The sequence below is a fragment of the Octodon degus genome, unplaced genomic scaffold, assembly GCF_000260255.1.
Source record: "Octodon degus isolate 3935 unplaced genomic scaffold, OctDeg1.0 scaffold00041, whole genome shotgun sequence".
Taxonomy (NCBI): domain Eukaryota; kingdom Metazoa; phylum Chordata; class Mammalia; order Rodentia; family Octodontidae; genus Octodon; species Octodon degus.
In genome coordinates this window covers 13,922,061-13,940,170 of record NW_004524617.1, presented here as the reverse complement: position 1 = coordinate 13,940,170, position 18,110 = coordinate 13,922,061, and the positions used below count along the sequence as shown (strand labels likewise).

At 41.3% G+C, this 18,110-nt stretch overlaps 1 protein-coding gene across 2 annotated transcripts in view; it reads right to left on the bottom strand.

The window, feature by feature from the left end:
- The window catches only part of Acot9 (acyl-CoA thioesterase 9), a 33,690-nt gene continuing 15,580 nt past the window's right edge, over positions 1–18,110 (bottom strand). For both annotated transcript variants that reach the window (XM_004631389.2, XM_004631390.2), the window contains 10 exons: positions 17,240–17,323; positions 16,762–16,865; positions 9,684–9,757; positions 3,278–3,345; positions 2,610–2,721; positions 2,372–2,462; positions 1,912–1,997; positions 1,216–1,303; positions 770–920; positions 1–253 (listed from right to left, as the gene is read on the bottom strand). In XM_004631389.2, the coding sequence (XP_004631446.1) occupies positions 165–253; positions 770–920; positions 1,216–1,303; positions 1,912–1,997; positions 2,372–2,462; positions 2,610–2,721; positions 3,278–3,345; positions 9,684–9,757; positions 16,762–16,865; positions 17,240–17,323 (947 nt within the window). In that variant the 3' untranslated portion in view covers positions 1–164. The remainder of the gene's footprint in view (positions 254–769; positions 921–1,215; positions 1,304–1,911; positions 1,998–2,371; positions 2,463–2,609; positions 2,722–3,277; positions 3,346–9,683; positions 9,758–16,761; positions 16,866–17,239; positions 17,324–18,110) is intronic.

The following is an 18,110-nucleotide window of genomic DNA, read 5'->3' as shown; positions in this document are numbered from 1 at the left end:
CCCCAGTCATGGTCTCATTGAGCTTCTCTGATCATCCTAAAAGCTGAATACATTTTCCTCTCCCAGGAGGATGAGAAGCAATACTAACGCTGATACATCAGCTCGGCCTTCATCGGGCATCACTTGTGACTGGGTGGAGGCTGCTTCGCAACACTGGAGGTGTCCTAGGGATCCGCAAGGCCATTTTTCCTCAAGGTGTCTGGGGTACTCATGGAGTTAAAATGTCGCTGCCCGTCTAAGTACAACATAGACTCTGGAACAAAAGAAAGATAACCCTGGAGAAATTTGCAGCATTTTGAAAAATTACATAAAGTTGACTACTTGGGGACAGCAATGAATATGTGAAACTAGTAACAGGGATGCACTGTTGAGCCTCGGGTATGCAGGATTCCCAGGGCAGCAGGCCACACCTCTTTGCCCCTGTCCTCTGGCTTGACTGGTCCTGAACCAGGGCCAATGCCCCTGGCAGCAACCCTGCAGACAAGTCAGGTGGGCAGACAGTAACAGCAGGCCAAAGCCCGGCGACATCTTTGGCTTTCAGAGCTGCAGAACCTCAAGAGCAAATTCTCCTAGACACATGTTCTCAGGCCAACAGGCACAGATTAAGCTTCCTATAGCAATTTAGATGGCGTTCTCTGGAGAGCAGCTGCCTGGCACATGCAAGGCCCTGGGTCTGATCCCCAATACAGTACTTCCCCCCACCAAAAAAGGAAAACATTTCATTAGAATGTCTTCCTTTCATCAGGGAAACCCAGTTATGGCCACTTACCTCCATATGTTCTGGGAAAAACCAAGGGCACGTCTTTTTCCGACATGAATGTAAAATGAAAGACATTGGTGGTTGTGTGCTCTTTACTTTGGAGAGAAGCCACTTCGCTGTGCACTCTGACTTGAATGTAATTGTTGTGAGTAAAGCACACCTAAGATTACAGACATAGTTAGCAGCCACATTTGGGAGGGGAAAGAGGCAATCAGAGAGAAACAGTAGCTTCAGAATGGAAAGCTGAAAATAAATAAATAAATAAATAAATAAATAAATAAATAAAAAGGGGCCGGGGAGATGGCTCAGTGGAATAAGCACTTCCCTGGCAAGAGCAAGGATCTGAGTTCAATTCCCAGTTCCGCCAAAAAAAAAAAACAAAGCAGAATGGAAAGCTGCCTTCTTGGTGCAAATTACCAAACTAAACAGGTTTTCATGTCTTATCACACACCTACCTGAGAGGACAGAAAGAGCAATGAACCAACATCAACAGGTTTCTGAAACATGATATCATCCACAGCTACCACAAATGGTCGGGAACCACTATTGAACAAAGGCAGAATTTGGAGTAAAGTTCAAAATTTAGATTACTGTGAATTTTCCCCTAACATTCAACTGACTCAAAATAGAAATGAACAAATAATAAACTTAGAGAAGAGAGAAATGATCAGACCAGTGATAAATGGGTAAAGATGCTACACGTGACCACAGAGGGCCAAAATCACTATCTCTTTTCCTTTTCACATATTATCTTTACATTATCTCGGTAATTTTCTCATCTAAAATGAATGTCAGACTCAGCTGGTATCAATATAGTATTCATGGGCTGAGGTGATAGCTCAGCGACGTAAGCACCTGCATACAAGCACCTTGCAAGTACAAGGACCCAAGTTTGATCCCCAGTACCAAAAAAAAAAAAATTCATTTCAATTATAGTCCATATAGTCCTGGGGATGTAGCTCCAGGGATATGGTACTTGCCTAGCATGCCCAAGCCCATGGGTTTAGTCACTAGCACTGCAAAAATAAAATACATAAATACATAACATATGGTATTCCCAAACACAGCCAGATGGGTCCAAAATAAGTTACTTTCAGTGAAGTGGTACAAGTTTCCTCTCAGAAGTTCAGACTGCCTTAAATTTAACTCACCCAAAGCTACAAGCAGTAGCCCATGCAAGTTCATATGCTTTCCTCATCAGGAAACCACCGAAGATCCGATTGAAAATGTTCCGCTCCTAGAGGATATAAATCAGTATTAATAAATATGTGAAGAGGGCTGGTGAGATGGCTCAGTGGTCTAAAGCACCTACTTAGAACAAGCTTAGCAAAGCACAGGGACCGCGGTTCAATCCCCCAGCACCACATGCCAGCCAGCCCCGCCCCCTGGTGGGCTGAGCTGGCCACACACACACACACACACAAATAAATAAATAAATTTTTAAAAAATTTAAAATAAATAAATAAATATGTGAAGAGCCACCTTCATATACAGAACAAGGAATTAACAGCACCACAGAAAAGAGGACAGTTTAAATGGGTGTCAAATGTTAGACCAATACCATGAAGGCAGGTCGGCCTATTCAGGTGGTTTCTCACTCAGTCTCAGTACCTGAGGGTGGCAAATTTCCAAGCTCTTCAGCTTCGTACCCTCCATCCACACTGCACCAGGTGGCAATACTCGACTCTGAAAACTTATAGTCCTGTACAAATGAAGATTGATTATGCCTAATAGCAGGTTTTCACCATGGGAAAAAATAAATTTTCCAACAACTCTCAATATATTCAGGCAAGTGTAGCTTTGAAAAAAGCCAAGGCTTCAGTGCAAAACTCTCAGCATCCTAACTTACTTTGGGTCCAGTGTGCTAAGAAACATCTCATGTATGGTGGTCCTCTCCTGGGCACTGGGAGCCACTTTCAGTAAGGAGGCGGAGCTGAGTGCGATCCTCCTCCCCTTGTTCACTGGAATGTAGGAGGAGAAAGAGCCATGAGTAGGAGGCCACACTACAGCATAGAGGGACCTACCCTGGGGGGCCCTGGAGCCTATAAAATTATATTCATACCCAAGAGAGGGCTACAGACTACACAGGCCACAGAAGATTTCTGATTAGGGGTTTAGGGCATGGTTCAGTGGAAGGGCCTGCCTAGGATATGCAAGGCCCTGGGTTCCATCCCTAGCATCACCACCCTGAAATTTCCCATGAGCTGTTGCTCTCAGCTGGAAATGTTAAGGGTTCAGTGCAAGACCATCCCATACAGACATTTCCCAGTTCAGTACAAATGAGAAAACAAATGACTTATTGAATTTTGTCAATAAAACAAAAAGTTTGTCAAGGAACTTGCTCAATCTGTGAATTCCAAGGAGAAAAAAATACGGTATTTTTACTTTCAGTAAATTATCAGCATGAATAAAACATTTGACTGGTCTGAAGAGTCCGTACATAAGCTTAAATAATCTCTTCTGCAGTATAATTAATGTACTTTTAGATTTTCTTTTATTATAAACAAATTAATATACATTCTCCTTGTCTAAAAAGTTCTTCCTCCTCTGGAGTTTCAGGGATGAGTTGATTTACAAATGCTGGCCTGGAAAAAAAAAGAATTCAGCTTAAGATATAATGAGCCATTATGTAATAAAAATTGAAGATCAATAATCACTAGTTTTAAAGTACTGTGTCACATTTGCAGTATATAATGTTTGCATTCCTTATGTGGAGTAGGCCCACGTCCATAACACATCTCTATTCTTTTTCATCCCCTATCCCTAACCTCCTTCCCCCTCCCTCCATCTCTTGATCCCCTTCCTTTGTGAGACAGATCTCCTTACTTCCTGTTATCCATCTTTTATTTCACTACTTATCATTTGGATTTCTCATATAAAAGCAACCATGTGACCTATAAGCTTGTGTGTCTGATTGACTTCACATAATATAATGGTCTCAAGGTGCATCCATTCTCCTACAAATGATTTAAGTTTATCTTTATAGAAGAGTAGCACTTCATCTAATAAAATATTTTTTAATTTTAAAAAGCATAAATTACAAAAAAATAATATTGTTGTGATAGTTATAAAACTACACATATTTCCTAAGAAGAAGGAAATACCATTGGGTCAGTTTAATCTAGCATCTTTATTTTGTAAACAATACAACTGTCTTCTTCAGCACCTGAATGTAAAACAAATAAAAATTAAAAATTAAATACTGCATCATTTGGGGTAATTCTTACTAACTACCTTCCATATAAACACTGGAACAACTAAGGAAAACTTCTGGCGATAAACTTATCTTTATAGTGGAAAGTTCACATTATAAAAATTTTTAAAAGTAAAAAAGACACCGGTGCTTACCAAAAGGCCTAACCTGATTCTAATCACAAGGAAACAAATACTGTATAGATTGTAGAACATTCCACAAGACAACTGGCTAGGACTCTTCAAAAATGTCAATGCCAAAGCCAGGCATCATGGCACTATGCCTGTAATACCAGCGTTAGGGAGGCTGAGGCAGGTAATTACCTCAAATTTGAGGCCAGCCTGGAATGTGTAGGGAGTTCAAGGCCAGCCAGAACTACACAGTGAGACCTTTTCTCAAAAAAAAAAAAAAAATCCGCTAGCAGTGAGGAAAAAAAATTCCTTAAAAGAGAAAATGGCAAAGGGAGGCTTCTAAAAGAATATAAGCAAATACAATACAAGATTTTTGACTGGATGCTGAATCAGGGAAAAAAGCTATAAAGGGTATTTTAAGAACAACTGGTGAAATTCAAATATGGCTCACATACTAGGTAATATAACTGATAATATCATTGCTAAGCTTCTTGGATGTAGTAAAGGCGTCTAGGTTATGTAGAACTATCTTGTTCTTAGAAGATACATGTTGAACTACTAATGGGTGAAGCAGCCTCAACTTAACAAATGATTTGAGAAAAAATGTGTATATCTGTATATTAATAAAAGACAACACCTGCCAAGTACAAAGTTAATGGGTGAATTCAGGTGAATGAACATGATGAGTTCGTTACACTATTCTTCCTACTTTTCTGTAAGCATTATAAACTAAGGGAAAAGAAAACACTTCACAGAGACAGAATCCAAAAGTCTGGCCAGGCATGGTCAACCACACCTATAGGGAGAAGAACTGTGTCAATTCAAAGCCAGCCTAAACTACACAGGAAAATCCTGTCTCAAAAACCCAAAACAATAAATTAATAAATAAAATATCTTTTAAAAAAAGAATCTGAAGGTCTGACTAAAGAATAGTGCGAGGAAACTGGGCATGATGGTATGTGCCCATAATCCCAGCACTCTGTAGGCTGAGGCAGGAGGATTGCTGTAAGTTTGAGGCCAGCCTAGGCTATTTAGTGAGTTCAAGGCAAGCCTGAACCTCATAGGGAGACCTTGTCTCAAAACGACAACAAAAAAGAATAGTGGAAAAAGAACTGAGATGGTAGCAGATCACAGAAAACAATTCTCATCACTAACTTCTAAATCAAGTTCCTAACACTAATGAGATTTCCAATAGGCTGCTAGACTGTCCTGCGCTAAAAGCAAGCAGTAACAGTCCCTCCTCTGCAGTGCACTGTTCTCAGTTGGGATGCCTGGGGCATAACTATTACTGGGAACCATGAATTCAACTTCAGAGGAAATACATAGTCAATAAGGTAAAGTCCATTTGATCAAATTTGGCTTGGAAATGACCACATGAACTCATAAGGCTTCTGTTTAACATACATCCTAGCTATGTACACTGAGAAGGCTTAGTGAAAAGGACAAAATAATAGCATTATACAGTTCTAGTACTCAGATTCTAACCTCTATATAGCAGTTGCCACTAAAAGATCCTTGGAGAACTGGGTCATTCTAGGCTTAGGCAGGAAACATGTACAATAAGTCTAAGGCATCCTGTCCTATCAGAGAGCAGAAGGTTATCAGAGATTAAGGGGACAGGTTCAAAGGGCACAGGAGTCCCCACAGACTAAAGGTAGCTCACCCTAAGAATCAAGAACCATGACTATAACTTACTGAAATAAACCATGGACTCATAAACATCTTTTTTAAAAAGTGGAAGAAAGGTGGGAATACCATGTTACTGACTAATAAACCAACTCCTTATTCTGAAAATGTATAGGGGGCCTGTCCCTTAGCTCAGTTCTTTAAATGGCTGCTTCAACAAAGCAGTCAGGCTCAGGGTGCTGTGGTTCGATCCCCACAACTCAAGCCAGCCAAACCTGCCTTGAAGGCATTTGGAACCTGCCCCCCCCCAAAAAAAAGGAAAATGTATAAAGGGCAAAGACAGCGCACTGATCCTGACTTTCCTTTATAAACTAAATAGCCCTAATTGCAAAGGGAAAGCTCACATCTCCACAATGTCAGTGAACAAGTATAAGAGAAATGACAGAATAATTATTTTATGCACACTAATGAAAACAACTAGAGCAATGATCACCCATGGACATCGAAAGCACTGGAACGAGACTGACAGGGAACTGGCTGTTCACAGGCTAACAAAGTACATCAAAAGAGCAAACAGTGAACTGCACAATAGAGTGATCAAGTTGCCACTACTCTTTTGTTTATTTCTTATTTTTTTTTGAGACAGGGTCTCACTATGTAGCTCCTACTGGCCTTGAACTCATTATGTAACCCAAGCTGGCCTCGAACTTGCAGCAATCCTCCTGCCTCAGCCTCCCTCCCATGTGCAAGTATGACAGGCATGTGCCACCACACCTGGAACCAACAAAGCAGTTAGTAACAAAAAATGATTTAAGACAGGTGATTTTGTGTGTGTGTGTGTGTGTGTGTGGAATCAGGGATTGAACTCAGGCTCTTATACTTCCCAGGCAAGTGCTTACTCTACTGAGCTACCATCTCCCCAGTCCCAAAATGATTTAAGAGACATAAAATCAAATATAATGTGGACTTTATTTGAATCCAGATTTGAATAAGTCATTAAAAATATATTTGGAAAAAATGAATATGAACTGAATATTAGAATACATTTAGGGCTTACTATTCCATTTATTTTCGATGATAATGAAGCCTTGAATTTTGTCTTTTTCTGTGCCAGGGATCAAACCCAAAGTCTCATTTATGCTCTAGCACTGAGTTAGGTCTGGCCCAGTCGTATAATCCTTTAAGAAATATCATCTTTAGGGGGCTGGAGAGATGGCTCAGTGGTCTAAAGCACCTACTTGGAACAAGCTTGGCAAAGTACAGGGATGACGGTTCGATTTCCCAGCAGCACATGCCAGCCAGCTGCGCCCCCTGGTGGGCTGAGCTGGCCACACACACACACACACACACACACACAATAAATAAATGTTAAAAAAAATTTAAAAAAAAGAAATATCATCTTTAGCATCACACTACCTGACTTTATGATATACTACTACTGAGCCCCAGTAAGGAAAACAGCAAACACAGGGACCAATGGAAGAGAACACTCTGTTCTATTCAGGAGTAACTCAGGAGTAAAAAATGCATGTGGGGGAATTAGATATCCACACGCAGAAGCAGCAAACTAGAACTCTATCTCTAACCACTTAAGAAAATAAACTCAGAATCGGTTACATATTGTTTCTGGCTTTTGTTTTGCTTTAATTTTTGAGACAGGGTGATCTCATCACGTAGCCCAGGCATGCTGGCCTTAAACTTGAGGTAATCCTCCAGCCTTAGCTTCTTGAGTGCTGGAATTACAGGTATATCACCACCATGCCTGGCATTATGTTTTTTTCTTTTTTAACTCGGGGCCTTTAAACTGAACTACATCCCTAGCCCTTTCTAATTTATTTGAGGGCAGGGTTTCACTAAGTTGCTAAATTTCTGGACTTGAACACACAACCCAACTGCCTTAGTCTCCCAGAGAGCTGAGATCACAGGTGTGTACCACCACTCCCTGCTGAGCAAGGATTTTATGGAAAATACCCCTCAAGAGGACAGGAAACAAAGCAAAAACAGACAAACAAGACTACACCAAACTAAAACCTTCTGCCCAGCAAAGGAAATAATCAACAGAATGCAGAGACAACCTACAGAGTGCAAAGAAAGATTTGCAAATTATATACCTGACAAGGGGGTTAATATCCAGAATATACACAAGGAACTAAAATAATAATAATAATAATAATAATAATAATAATAATAGGGGTGGAGAGGTACACATCTGTAATTCTTGTTACTCAGGAAGATAAAGAAGGAGAATGCCAAGTTCGAGATCAGCCTGGGAAACTTAGTGAGCCTTTGTCTCAAAATAAAAAGGGCTGAGGATGTAGCTCAGTGGTATAGTGCCTATCTTTTCTTTATTTATTTGATATAGGGTCTCACTAGCAGCTTGGACTCATAGTGATCCTTCTGTATCAGCCTCCCCAGTTTTGGGATTATAGGTGTGTGCCACCATATCCAATTTCGGTGGAAGGCACTTAGACCACTTAGCTTATGTCCCCAGCCCCAAGTGCTTGCCTATCATACATAAATTCAACCCCTAGGCAAAAACAACACAAAGACTTAACAAAATGATAAACCCATTTTAAAATGGGCAAATGTTCTGAATAGACACTTCTCAAAAGAAGAAATCCCAAAGCTGGGCATGGTGATATACACACACGTATAACCCCAGTACTTGGGAAGCCGAGGCAAGAGACTTACTTGGAGTTTTAAGTCCAGCCTGTGGTACCCATTGAGTTCAGAGACAGCCTGAACTATGTAGCATCAAAGAAATGCAAATCTAAACTACAAGAAGGTACATGCCTATAATGTGAGATATTTAGAAGGCCAAACATCCTGGGCAATGTAGCAGGACCTGTCTCAAAAAATAAAAGCATTATGAAAGTGGCTCAGTGGCAGAGCAACTGCCTAGCCTAGCAGGCCTGAGGCACTAGGTTCAATACGCACTACAAAAAAAAGGGTGAGCTGGGGAAATAGCTCAGTGGTCTAAGCACCTACATGACAAGCACAAGGTCCTGAGTTTGATCCCTGGTACTGCATGCCATGCCAGCCACAAAAATAGGGCGTGATGGTGCACACCTTTAATCCCAGCGCTGGGGAGGCTGAGACAAGAGGATCACTATGAGTTTGAGCTACACAACAAAACCCTGTACCATATAAATAAATAAAAAAAGAAACAAACAGTAAAATGCTGGCAAGGATATGAAGACAAAGGAACACATATACACTACTGTTGGAAAATGTAAATTCAGCCATTGTAGAAACCATAATATATTTAAAGAAACAGATCTACCATAGGACCCATATAGCTCACTTCCAATATACATCCAAAGGAAATAGAGCCGGTGTACCAGAGATAATCTGCATACCCATGTTTATTGCTGCACTATTCACAATAGCAATGACACAGTTAACCTAGATGCCCACCACCAGAAGAATGCATAAAGAAAATAGGTATAAACACAAAGAGCATGATTCAGCCATAAAGAATAAAATCCTGTCATTTGCAAGAAAATGGACGAAGCCAGAGGACATTATGTTAAGGTAAATGAGCAAGACATAGAAAGATGAAAAGCTTAAGAAAAAAGTCGACCTGGATGTAAAACAGTGGTCATAAGAAGTTGGAAAGGTTGGGTGGGAAAAGTGTGGGTGGATTATGCATGTATAAAAATACCACACTGAACCCCATTAATGTGTACAATTAGTTGGTGTTAATTAATATATACCAATACCCTCACCTGAAAAAGATGGCTACACTGAAGTATTTAGAGGCGAAATGGCATTATATCTGAGATATGCTTTAAAACATTTTTTAATTAGTTCTTAAAAGAAAAAAAAACAGTTGAAGTAAATTTGGCAAAAATGTTACAGTGAAAGCTATTAAGTCCAGGAGATGGATATACAGGAATTCATTATAGTCTTCTCTTTGGTTTCAAGTTTATCTGAAATTTTTCAAAATAAATTATGAAAAAACAGTAATTACCCTTTATTGTCAGAATCACGAGCCACCATTACAAAAGTCGCATCCAGAACAGGACAAAATTCATCACCATGCAACTAAAGAACAAAGAAAAGACAATGCAGATATAAGAAGAGCATTTACTGGGAAGATTCAGCACCTCTGACGGCAGGTGCGCACACAGAGGGGTCCAGAACAGGGAGAGGAGGAGCACATACTGAGCACCACCTGCTGAGCATGCAGTCTGAGCAGGGCAGCAAGGCGCTCTGAGAATGAGGACAACTCAAAACCCAAATGTGTGCACACACGTCACACAGGGACCTTCTGTGTCACGACTCCTGAAACCTGCCCACATCACAGAGAGCCTAGGCTTTCTTCAGGATTGCCCTTCCTCCTGGTTGCACATTTACCCAGGTGACTGCCCACCACAAGTGGACACGTATCTTCAGGGAACTGTAGTGGCCAGCTACCAGCACATTTATGTCTCCTTAGCCAGGTCCATGGGAGCTCCCAGGACTCCAAAACAGGGAAGATCAGTGATGGTCCTGTGGATCCTATTCAGCGTTTCTATCACACAGCCCTTTGAGGTTTTAAAGTGTTTCTTTCTCCCTCACAAGCCTGTACTTCCTGCTGAGCATGGAGACACATGCCTGTAATTGCAGTGTTCTGGAGGTTGATGAGGTTGATGAGGTAGAAGGGTCATGGCGAGTTCCAGGTGGCCTGGTCACTACTGCCTACAGAGGCCCCTACTGCCTGTGCCTTTGTAGTGGGAACACTCTTACCAATCGCATCATGCTCTACCCTAGACAAGCATTCCTTTCCTCCTCCCTCCCCCCAACTCTTCCTCTTTTTTTGATTCCAGGCACAGGCCACCACGCATAGCAGTTCCTCCTTTCTGCCAAGACCTGGGCCAACCCCATTAACACAGCACACAAAGCCCCCAAGATTACTCTCCAGTGTGTACCAATGCTGTCCCCCTACCTGTACCTCTTCCTTGCGCTGCAGCTAAGAACCAAGAGGTGGGGGGGGGGGCACAGTAGGCTCAGCTCCCCACAGCCACACCTTGGTGGGACACCTTCCTCATTGGCCAAGGGCTTCTAGCCATCCTGCTCCTGTCCCATCCTGGTCCCGGGGACCAAGTTCATCAGAGTGCAGAAAGTCCTCCCTTCTTGTGCTCCTCACTTGAAGCTGGTCCATGGAGATGCCATCCCAAGGGGAAACATTTGCAAATGTGTAGAGATGGTTTAGGGGGGCAGGTAACTAGGGAGCTGAACACCTCACAATGCAAGGGACAGGTCTGCAGAGGAAACCGGTTTCTTGCACAGGGCTGGGGATATAGCTCAGTGCTTGCCTAACATGTAACGCCCTGGGTTCATTCCTCAGTACCAAAAAAAAAAAAGAAATTCCCTGAGTGAGGAGCCATGATACACACCTCTGATTCCAGCACTCTGGGAGGCTGAGGCAGGAAGACTACAAAGTTAAGCCCAGCCTGGGCAACTTAGTGAGAGCCTCTCTATATATTAAAAAATTAAAAAGAGCTAGGGATGTAGCTCAGTATGAAGGCCCTGGGTTCAATCCCCTCTACTGAAAAAATAAATTCCTGTACAAAATACCAACAGTGTCCCTGAGAAATGCCACATAAATGTATCAAAATCATTTATGTAGCTTTCACCCAGCTGTACAGTGAGCTCCACATGGACAAAGACCATCTTTCCTCGCATCTGTATACCGAGGACTCAGCACAGAGACTGGCAGATAACCACTAATCACTGTCTACCGAGAACTGAACAGGGCAGGTCATCACGGAGCACTACTAGAAGGTAAATGCTAAAAGAAAGGAACTGTGTTTGCTTACTTCTGTCTGTTAAGTGCAGACAGGTGTGCAATGAACAACTGCTAAGTGAACGTTAAACAAATGAGGTCAGCAAGTGGGCAGGTCACACCCACGTCACACTGATGAACAGTGTACAGTCTAGTGCCAGAGCAAAAAAAATGTATTTGCACACAGCACTGTAGGACAAAGGTCAGACAGCAGCTCCTGAAGCAGCTCCAGGGAAGAAACAGGTGCCATCAGCTGGGAGGCCCGGGAAGGGATGAAGCATAAAGTGACCTGACAGCACAGAGACTGTGACTATGTGGAACCAGGGCACAGGGAACTTCAGGCAGAGCAAAAAGTGTACGCAGCGCGACTCATTCACTCCCAATTTCAATTATGCTTTGTTACAACAAGCACTCAGGAGGGCTGACACTGAGGGTGTGGAGATGTGTAACTCCCCTGAGGAAATGGTGGAGTGTGCAGGGCTGAGCGGAGTGCACGGGAAGTCCGAGGAAGGGACTAGAAAGGCAGGCTGGATCTGGTTTATCAAGCACCTTGGACACAACTAGTCAGAGAGGTTTAGATTTTAATCCATAGATAAGAGTCATTGGAGTTTTTCTTTTTTCTTTTTTTTCTCTTTGTAGTACTAGGGATTGAAGCCAGAGAGCACTGAGTTATATTTCTAGCCCTTTTCAATTTGTTTTTAATTGTAAGATAGAGCCTCTTACATAGTTGGCATCACTGATATGTGCCCTTGTGCCCCACTGCTTCTGAGAAGGGAGCAAGGGGATTCAAGATCCGCTTTGGTGGACTTATCTTGTAAAAATGGGTGAAATCCACAGAAAACAGAGGCAGGCAGATGGATGAACAGACATAAGGCACTCGTGCAGGAGGCTGTGTGGGCTTTAGTAAAATGTGAGGGCCAGAGCGCCACAGTGGAAAGGTGCTAAGTGGCTATCAGTGACAAACTGCTGTACAGCGAAGGCAATAATTAAAGCCATTACAATCATCTACCCGAGAGACAGCATGGCAGCAATTGGCATGTCATGACAAGCAGCCCGTATTCAGAAGACCAGAATGATGATTGGTCAAAAGGAAGGGGGTGGTGAATGAAGGTAGGAGACAGGAAAAGTAATGTTGCAGGACTGTCCTGCTACAAGGTTGTATATGATTATATTTTTGGACTTATGTGTAAATATAAGAATTATATAATTCTTTATGCCTATTTTTAAAATATATCTTAATTTTTAAAATGTTTTTTCATCATATTCTGTAGGGACTTAAAGTTCAACATATCAATACTTGATGAAAAATACCTGTTTTATGTTATGCCTAAGATGTTTGATATTCAGACAGATAGGTTAAGCTTAACAGCCTAGGTTGTACAGTAATAACAATAAGCTTCTCTTCTGGAGGCTTAACAACCTAAGATTGCAGACCAAAATTAGAGAAAAAGGAGGGCTGCAAGGAAAGCCAACATTTTGTCCCTAGCCTTCCAAGGTCAATTAAGACTCAGGACATATGAGATCTTGTACTGTAATGTCATGTAACTCAATAGTTTCCCAAATTTTCTCATCAAGGAGATTATGGAACCAAAGAGGAAAGTGATCAGTGATGTAGAGTGTGCCTAAAGAGACTCACATGGAGAGAAAACATTCTCTCAGGCTTTCACAGAGAGCACATTGGCCAAGCAATGGCCGTGACTCATCCACATGGCTGACACTGACAAAGGTTCTACAATATGAGGCACAGGATCTCAGGATAAATTCTGAAGGGATTTGACTGACCTTATCAGACCCAAAAGCTACAACTCTTGTTGCATAGGTCTTGCTTTTTCTTAGTCTTAACCACCCAGCAGAAAAGTATAAAAACGAAGTATAAGAAGTAGTCATGCTGTTATGTTGAGCTGTAGGGAACTCAGGTCAACAATTTCTGACATTGACAGTGAAGCGGAAGACCCAATACTATTATGGACTACTGGACTCTTTTAGAATGTTTTGCTGAGTTAACACACCTATAATATTCAAATGAGGGAACTAAACAAAAAAGGGTATACAGATGAATGTCCATTTTGTATCTGTGTATTCAAAACAGGATAGATATATAGTTACATTCTCTTAATGAATAGAGGGATTTGTTCTAATAGTGTTTGTAAATAGGATATCATGGCTGCATCTTGTACAGCAAATAACCAGTAGGAAGAGAGTATGCAATGTAATAATTATTGAGACTGTCCTACCAATTTGATTTGAAACTGTCTCATTGCTATTTGTTCTCCAATAAAATTATGGAAAAAAAATAAAGTAACACTTTAAAAAAAAAGATAAATAAAAAAAATTAAAGCCATTACAAGGGCCAGCCAAATATCGGATTAAAGCACCTGCAAGCAGGCACAGGTACGGGGTTTCTATCCCCGGGCCTGCAGTGCCAGCCCCGCCCCCACCCCCAGGGTGCACTGAGACAGCCATTGAGACTGGGGTGTGGTGGCGCACGCCTGTATTCCCAGCATTGGGGAGACTGTTCACAGGAGAATCACTGTGAGTCCAATCTAGTAGTGAGACCCTGAACACCCTAAAGACCCTTCCCTAAAATATAGGAAAAAAAATTAAAATAAAAAAAAATTTTTAAAAGGCCAAAACAAAGGGTTGGAGCAGGCCGGCAAAGGGCAAAGGGGAGACTCAGGCTCTGAGGCTTGCAGTCTGAAAGGCACTCAACTTGAGGCTGCAACAGCACAGCGAGGAGAGGATGGTGAGCAGGCAGAAAGGTGAGTTTAAAGCTCAAGCTCTGAATAAACATTTGGCACCGCCTCAAAGGTGTGGCTAATAAATTAACATTATTACTAAGAGTGGTCAGTGGTGGCAGGCACCATACCAAGAACTTCCTAGGAATGTGTCTGTCTTCATTTCCCCCTTCCCACCACCATCTAACATGATGATCTAGTTTCACCCTTCACTCAGGAAGCAGGCTCAGCAAAGGTATGTAGCTAACCCACAGTTATACGACTAATGTGGCAGAGCTGGAGTAGAAGCCCGTCTACCCAAACCAGAGGCAAAGGGCTAATCTCCCAGCTATCTCTCTGGAATAGGCAGCATCACTCCAGTCATGAGTTGTTACTCAACTGGCCAATGAGGAATACAAATCTTTTAAAAACTTTTTACTAGTCTGATACTGATTTTCACTGATTCTATCTCAATAATTCCTTTTTTTTAAACCTGTTTTTCCAAGATTTCAATTGTCAAGATTCCCTTGAAGACAGGTCCCCACCAGGCATGGCGGCACATGCCTATAATCCCAGTACTCAAGCTGAGGCTGGAAGAGAGAGAGAAACTGAGTCAGGAATGTGCTCTGTGTAGCAGTGAGTATGCTCAGAACTAACTAAGAATACTTTTTAAAACAAATTCCAATCAGAGAAGTTTCCCCAGCAACTTTACTATGTTTTATTTTAAAACAGAATTATGTCTACATCTTGTATAGCAAATAACCACTAGGAAGAATGCATGCAATGGGTTAATTATTGAAACTGTCCTACCAATTTGGTCTGAAACTGTCTCATTGCTATTTGTTTCTCAATAAAATTATGGAAAAAAATAAAAATAAATAAAATAAAAAATAGAATTACTAAAGACAAAATTTAAACAGTATTACTATCAGTTACCTCGACACAGGAGTTGAGAGATTCAACTACTCTGATATAGTATGGAATTAAAAGAATACTTTCACAAGTAACTTCACTGCATAGCAAGTTTCAAGCTTTTTATGAGGGCAGAAAATTTCCTTCGACCAAAATGTAAAATGTTGTCTAACTACACAGCAGAAAAATGCAACTGAATGATGGAATTATTGAATACCCTGGCATAACTGAATAAGCCATTCCTAAATAAGTCTTCCACATTGCATCTTGGAATACTTCGAATACTTAATTTCTTTCTTTTTTTGTGGTACTGGAGATTAAACTCAGGACCTTCCACTTGCCAGGCAAGGACTTATTCTACTGAGCTATCTCCCCAGCCCTGAATATTTAATTTCTTTTTTTTTTTTTTTGCAGAACCAGGGATTGAACTCAGGCCCTTGCACTTGCCAGGGAAGTGCTTATTCTATTGAGCCATCTTCCTGGCCCCTGAATATTTAATTTCTGTACTATTATCCTCTCTGTAGTACTTGTCAAATTTAGTCATTTGCTTATACAGCTATTCTCAGTTTTGCTCACTAGAGAGGCTGTTCTTAACTGCCATCCAAATGACTGTTAAGGGCTGTACTCTGCCACCTGCTAAGATATGTCAATGGAAATGGGACCTTTACAGTTCAGAGGAAGACATACTGAAGTAGGCTGAGCCCTTAATCTGGCAAGAATTAGGATCCTAACAGGAGACACAGACACACAAGAGGAAAAGGCCATGTGATGACAGGAACAGAGATGGAATCAAAGGTGCAGCTGCAAGCCATGGATTGCCAGCAAGCCATAAATAGCAAAGATGAGGCAAGAAGGCTTTTCCCCGCAAGCTTCAGAGGGAACATGGCACTGCTGACACCCTAACTTTGAACTTAATGTCACCAAACTGAGACAATAAATTTTTGTAATTTTTATACCACCAATAGAGAGTACCTTTTGGTAGTTCCTGGCCTAGCAACCCTAAGAAATTAACAGTGACCAATCCTATTCATGTGCTTATGGTTTAGCTCTGGGGCACAGTCCAAAAGCAGCAGATGCTGACCATGCTGCTAGGAGGCAGAGCCTGGTTGGAGGTGGGTCACTGAGGGCACAGACTGGAAGGCATAGCCCTGCCCTGGCCCCACCCTGGCCTCAGCTTGCTGGCAGCAGGACCTTAGCAGCTCTTCCCCACCCAGGCCCTTCTACATGATGTTTTGGCCTTGTAGCCTGCTGGCTACCCAGGGACCATAACTGTGAGCCTAAATCAAATGAATCTTTCCTACTTTCAGTTATGGGTGTTGAGTACTGTGTTTCAGCGACATTGTTAAGACAATGTCTCACAACTCAGACTTTGGTGAAATCCTGCTGGGGAAAACCAGAAATAAGCACCTTTAATGTGGAGTTGTGTATAATTAGAAAAGAATAAACGTTAAAAGATCAATGTCAAATACTGTGTCAGTCTTTGTCCAGGAGAAGGATGTTAGCCTACCTTGTCTGTAGGACCTGAACTCTCAAAGATTTATCTAGAAGTGGAGAGCTATGTACCTGTCTCTGAACAGATACACAAAGAAACTTTTCTCCCACTGAGATCAGCTGCTTGTATTTGAGCAGCGGACAATCTTCAGGTGCATATATACCTGGAACATCTGCATCTTCACTTCCATGGATGTCTTCCCAACCCAGCTGACATGGCCACTGAACTTAATGTCCTGTTCAGGGCTTAAGCTCCTCTTACACATATCTGCGAAAGAGAAAATCAGTCTGTGTCTAAAAAACTTTCTGCATTGTAAAGGGACAATATTATTCAAAAATTTGACAAATTCCACTACATTTCTATCTTGTCTTAAGAACTAAGATAACTTTTTTGACATACAAAAAAAATTTGCTATGTCTTTTCAAAAAATGTACAGAGTACAAAGAATATAAAAAATAAAACCAGAATCACGCAAAATTCCTTCCACATAATTATAACATCTAGATATAATGAATTCTAGATATTTTCATATATATATTTATGTTTATATATATTTCCCATAAAGGGGAATATTTCACCTAATCTGAATATCATATAATTACTAAAAATTGCAAGCATGCATAGAAATTGATATTGCTTACCAATCTTGTCCACCAGGGCTGTAACTATTGATAAAGGGGACATCTTAGTTGCATGATTTTTGGTGTGCATGTAGCAAATAAGAACTGTAGGAAGCCAAGATAATATGAAATAAGATAAAAAGCAAGATCATTTCTCATTTACAATTTTCTCTCTGAAATCCATAAAAAACATCTTGTCCTGAAGACCAATCAATCTCTGATAATCTACTAGTGATGTTATCCTAGAATCAAAGACTTTTATAAACTGAAGTACTGTAATCTAGAGATCCTACCACCTGACTACCCCTTTAATGCAAAACCCAAGCCCAGGTGCACCATGTGGCTTGTCACCACCTCACAGAGACGCAGGGCTTCCAACAGAGTAAGAACCCAGTGTGAGTCTGATAGTAACAAACACCCTCAGAAAAGAGTAAATTATAAGGCCTCAACTATCTTTTCTCCTGACCCTTTCCTAATGAGGAAGCAGTTCTTTCACTCCATTACCTCTCCTTCCCAACACCATCCTCAGCTGGGGGTCCTCTGTATACCTCCCCCATCTTAACAAGCATTTATATGTGCCAACACGGTTCTATGCACATCAACTCATTCAAACTTCACATTTCTTCCACCAAAATCCACTCAAATGTGTATCACCCAACCGCAAGACATACTATAAGTTCAATAAATACTTGTTTATATATATGGATGGAAAGACAGCAAATCTTTCCATCTGTGTATCTGCTAAAGGACACAGTAAAAGCAAAAGGCAAGAAAGTCCATTTAAAAACTGTTCTAAAATGTTGGAGAGGCTGTGGGGAAAAAGGAACCCTTCTCCACTGCTGGTGGGAGTGTAGACTGGTGCAACCATTATGGAAATCAGTATGGAGACTCC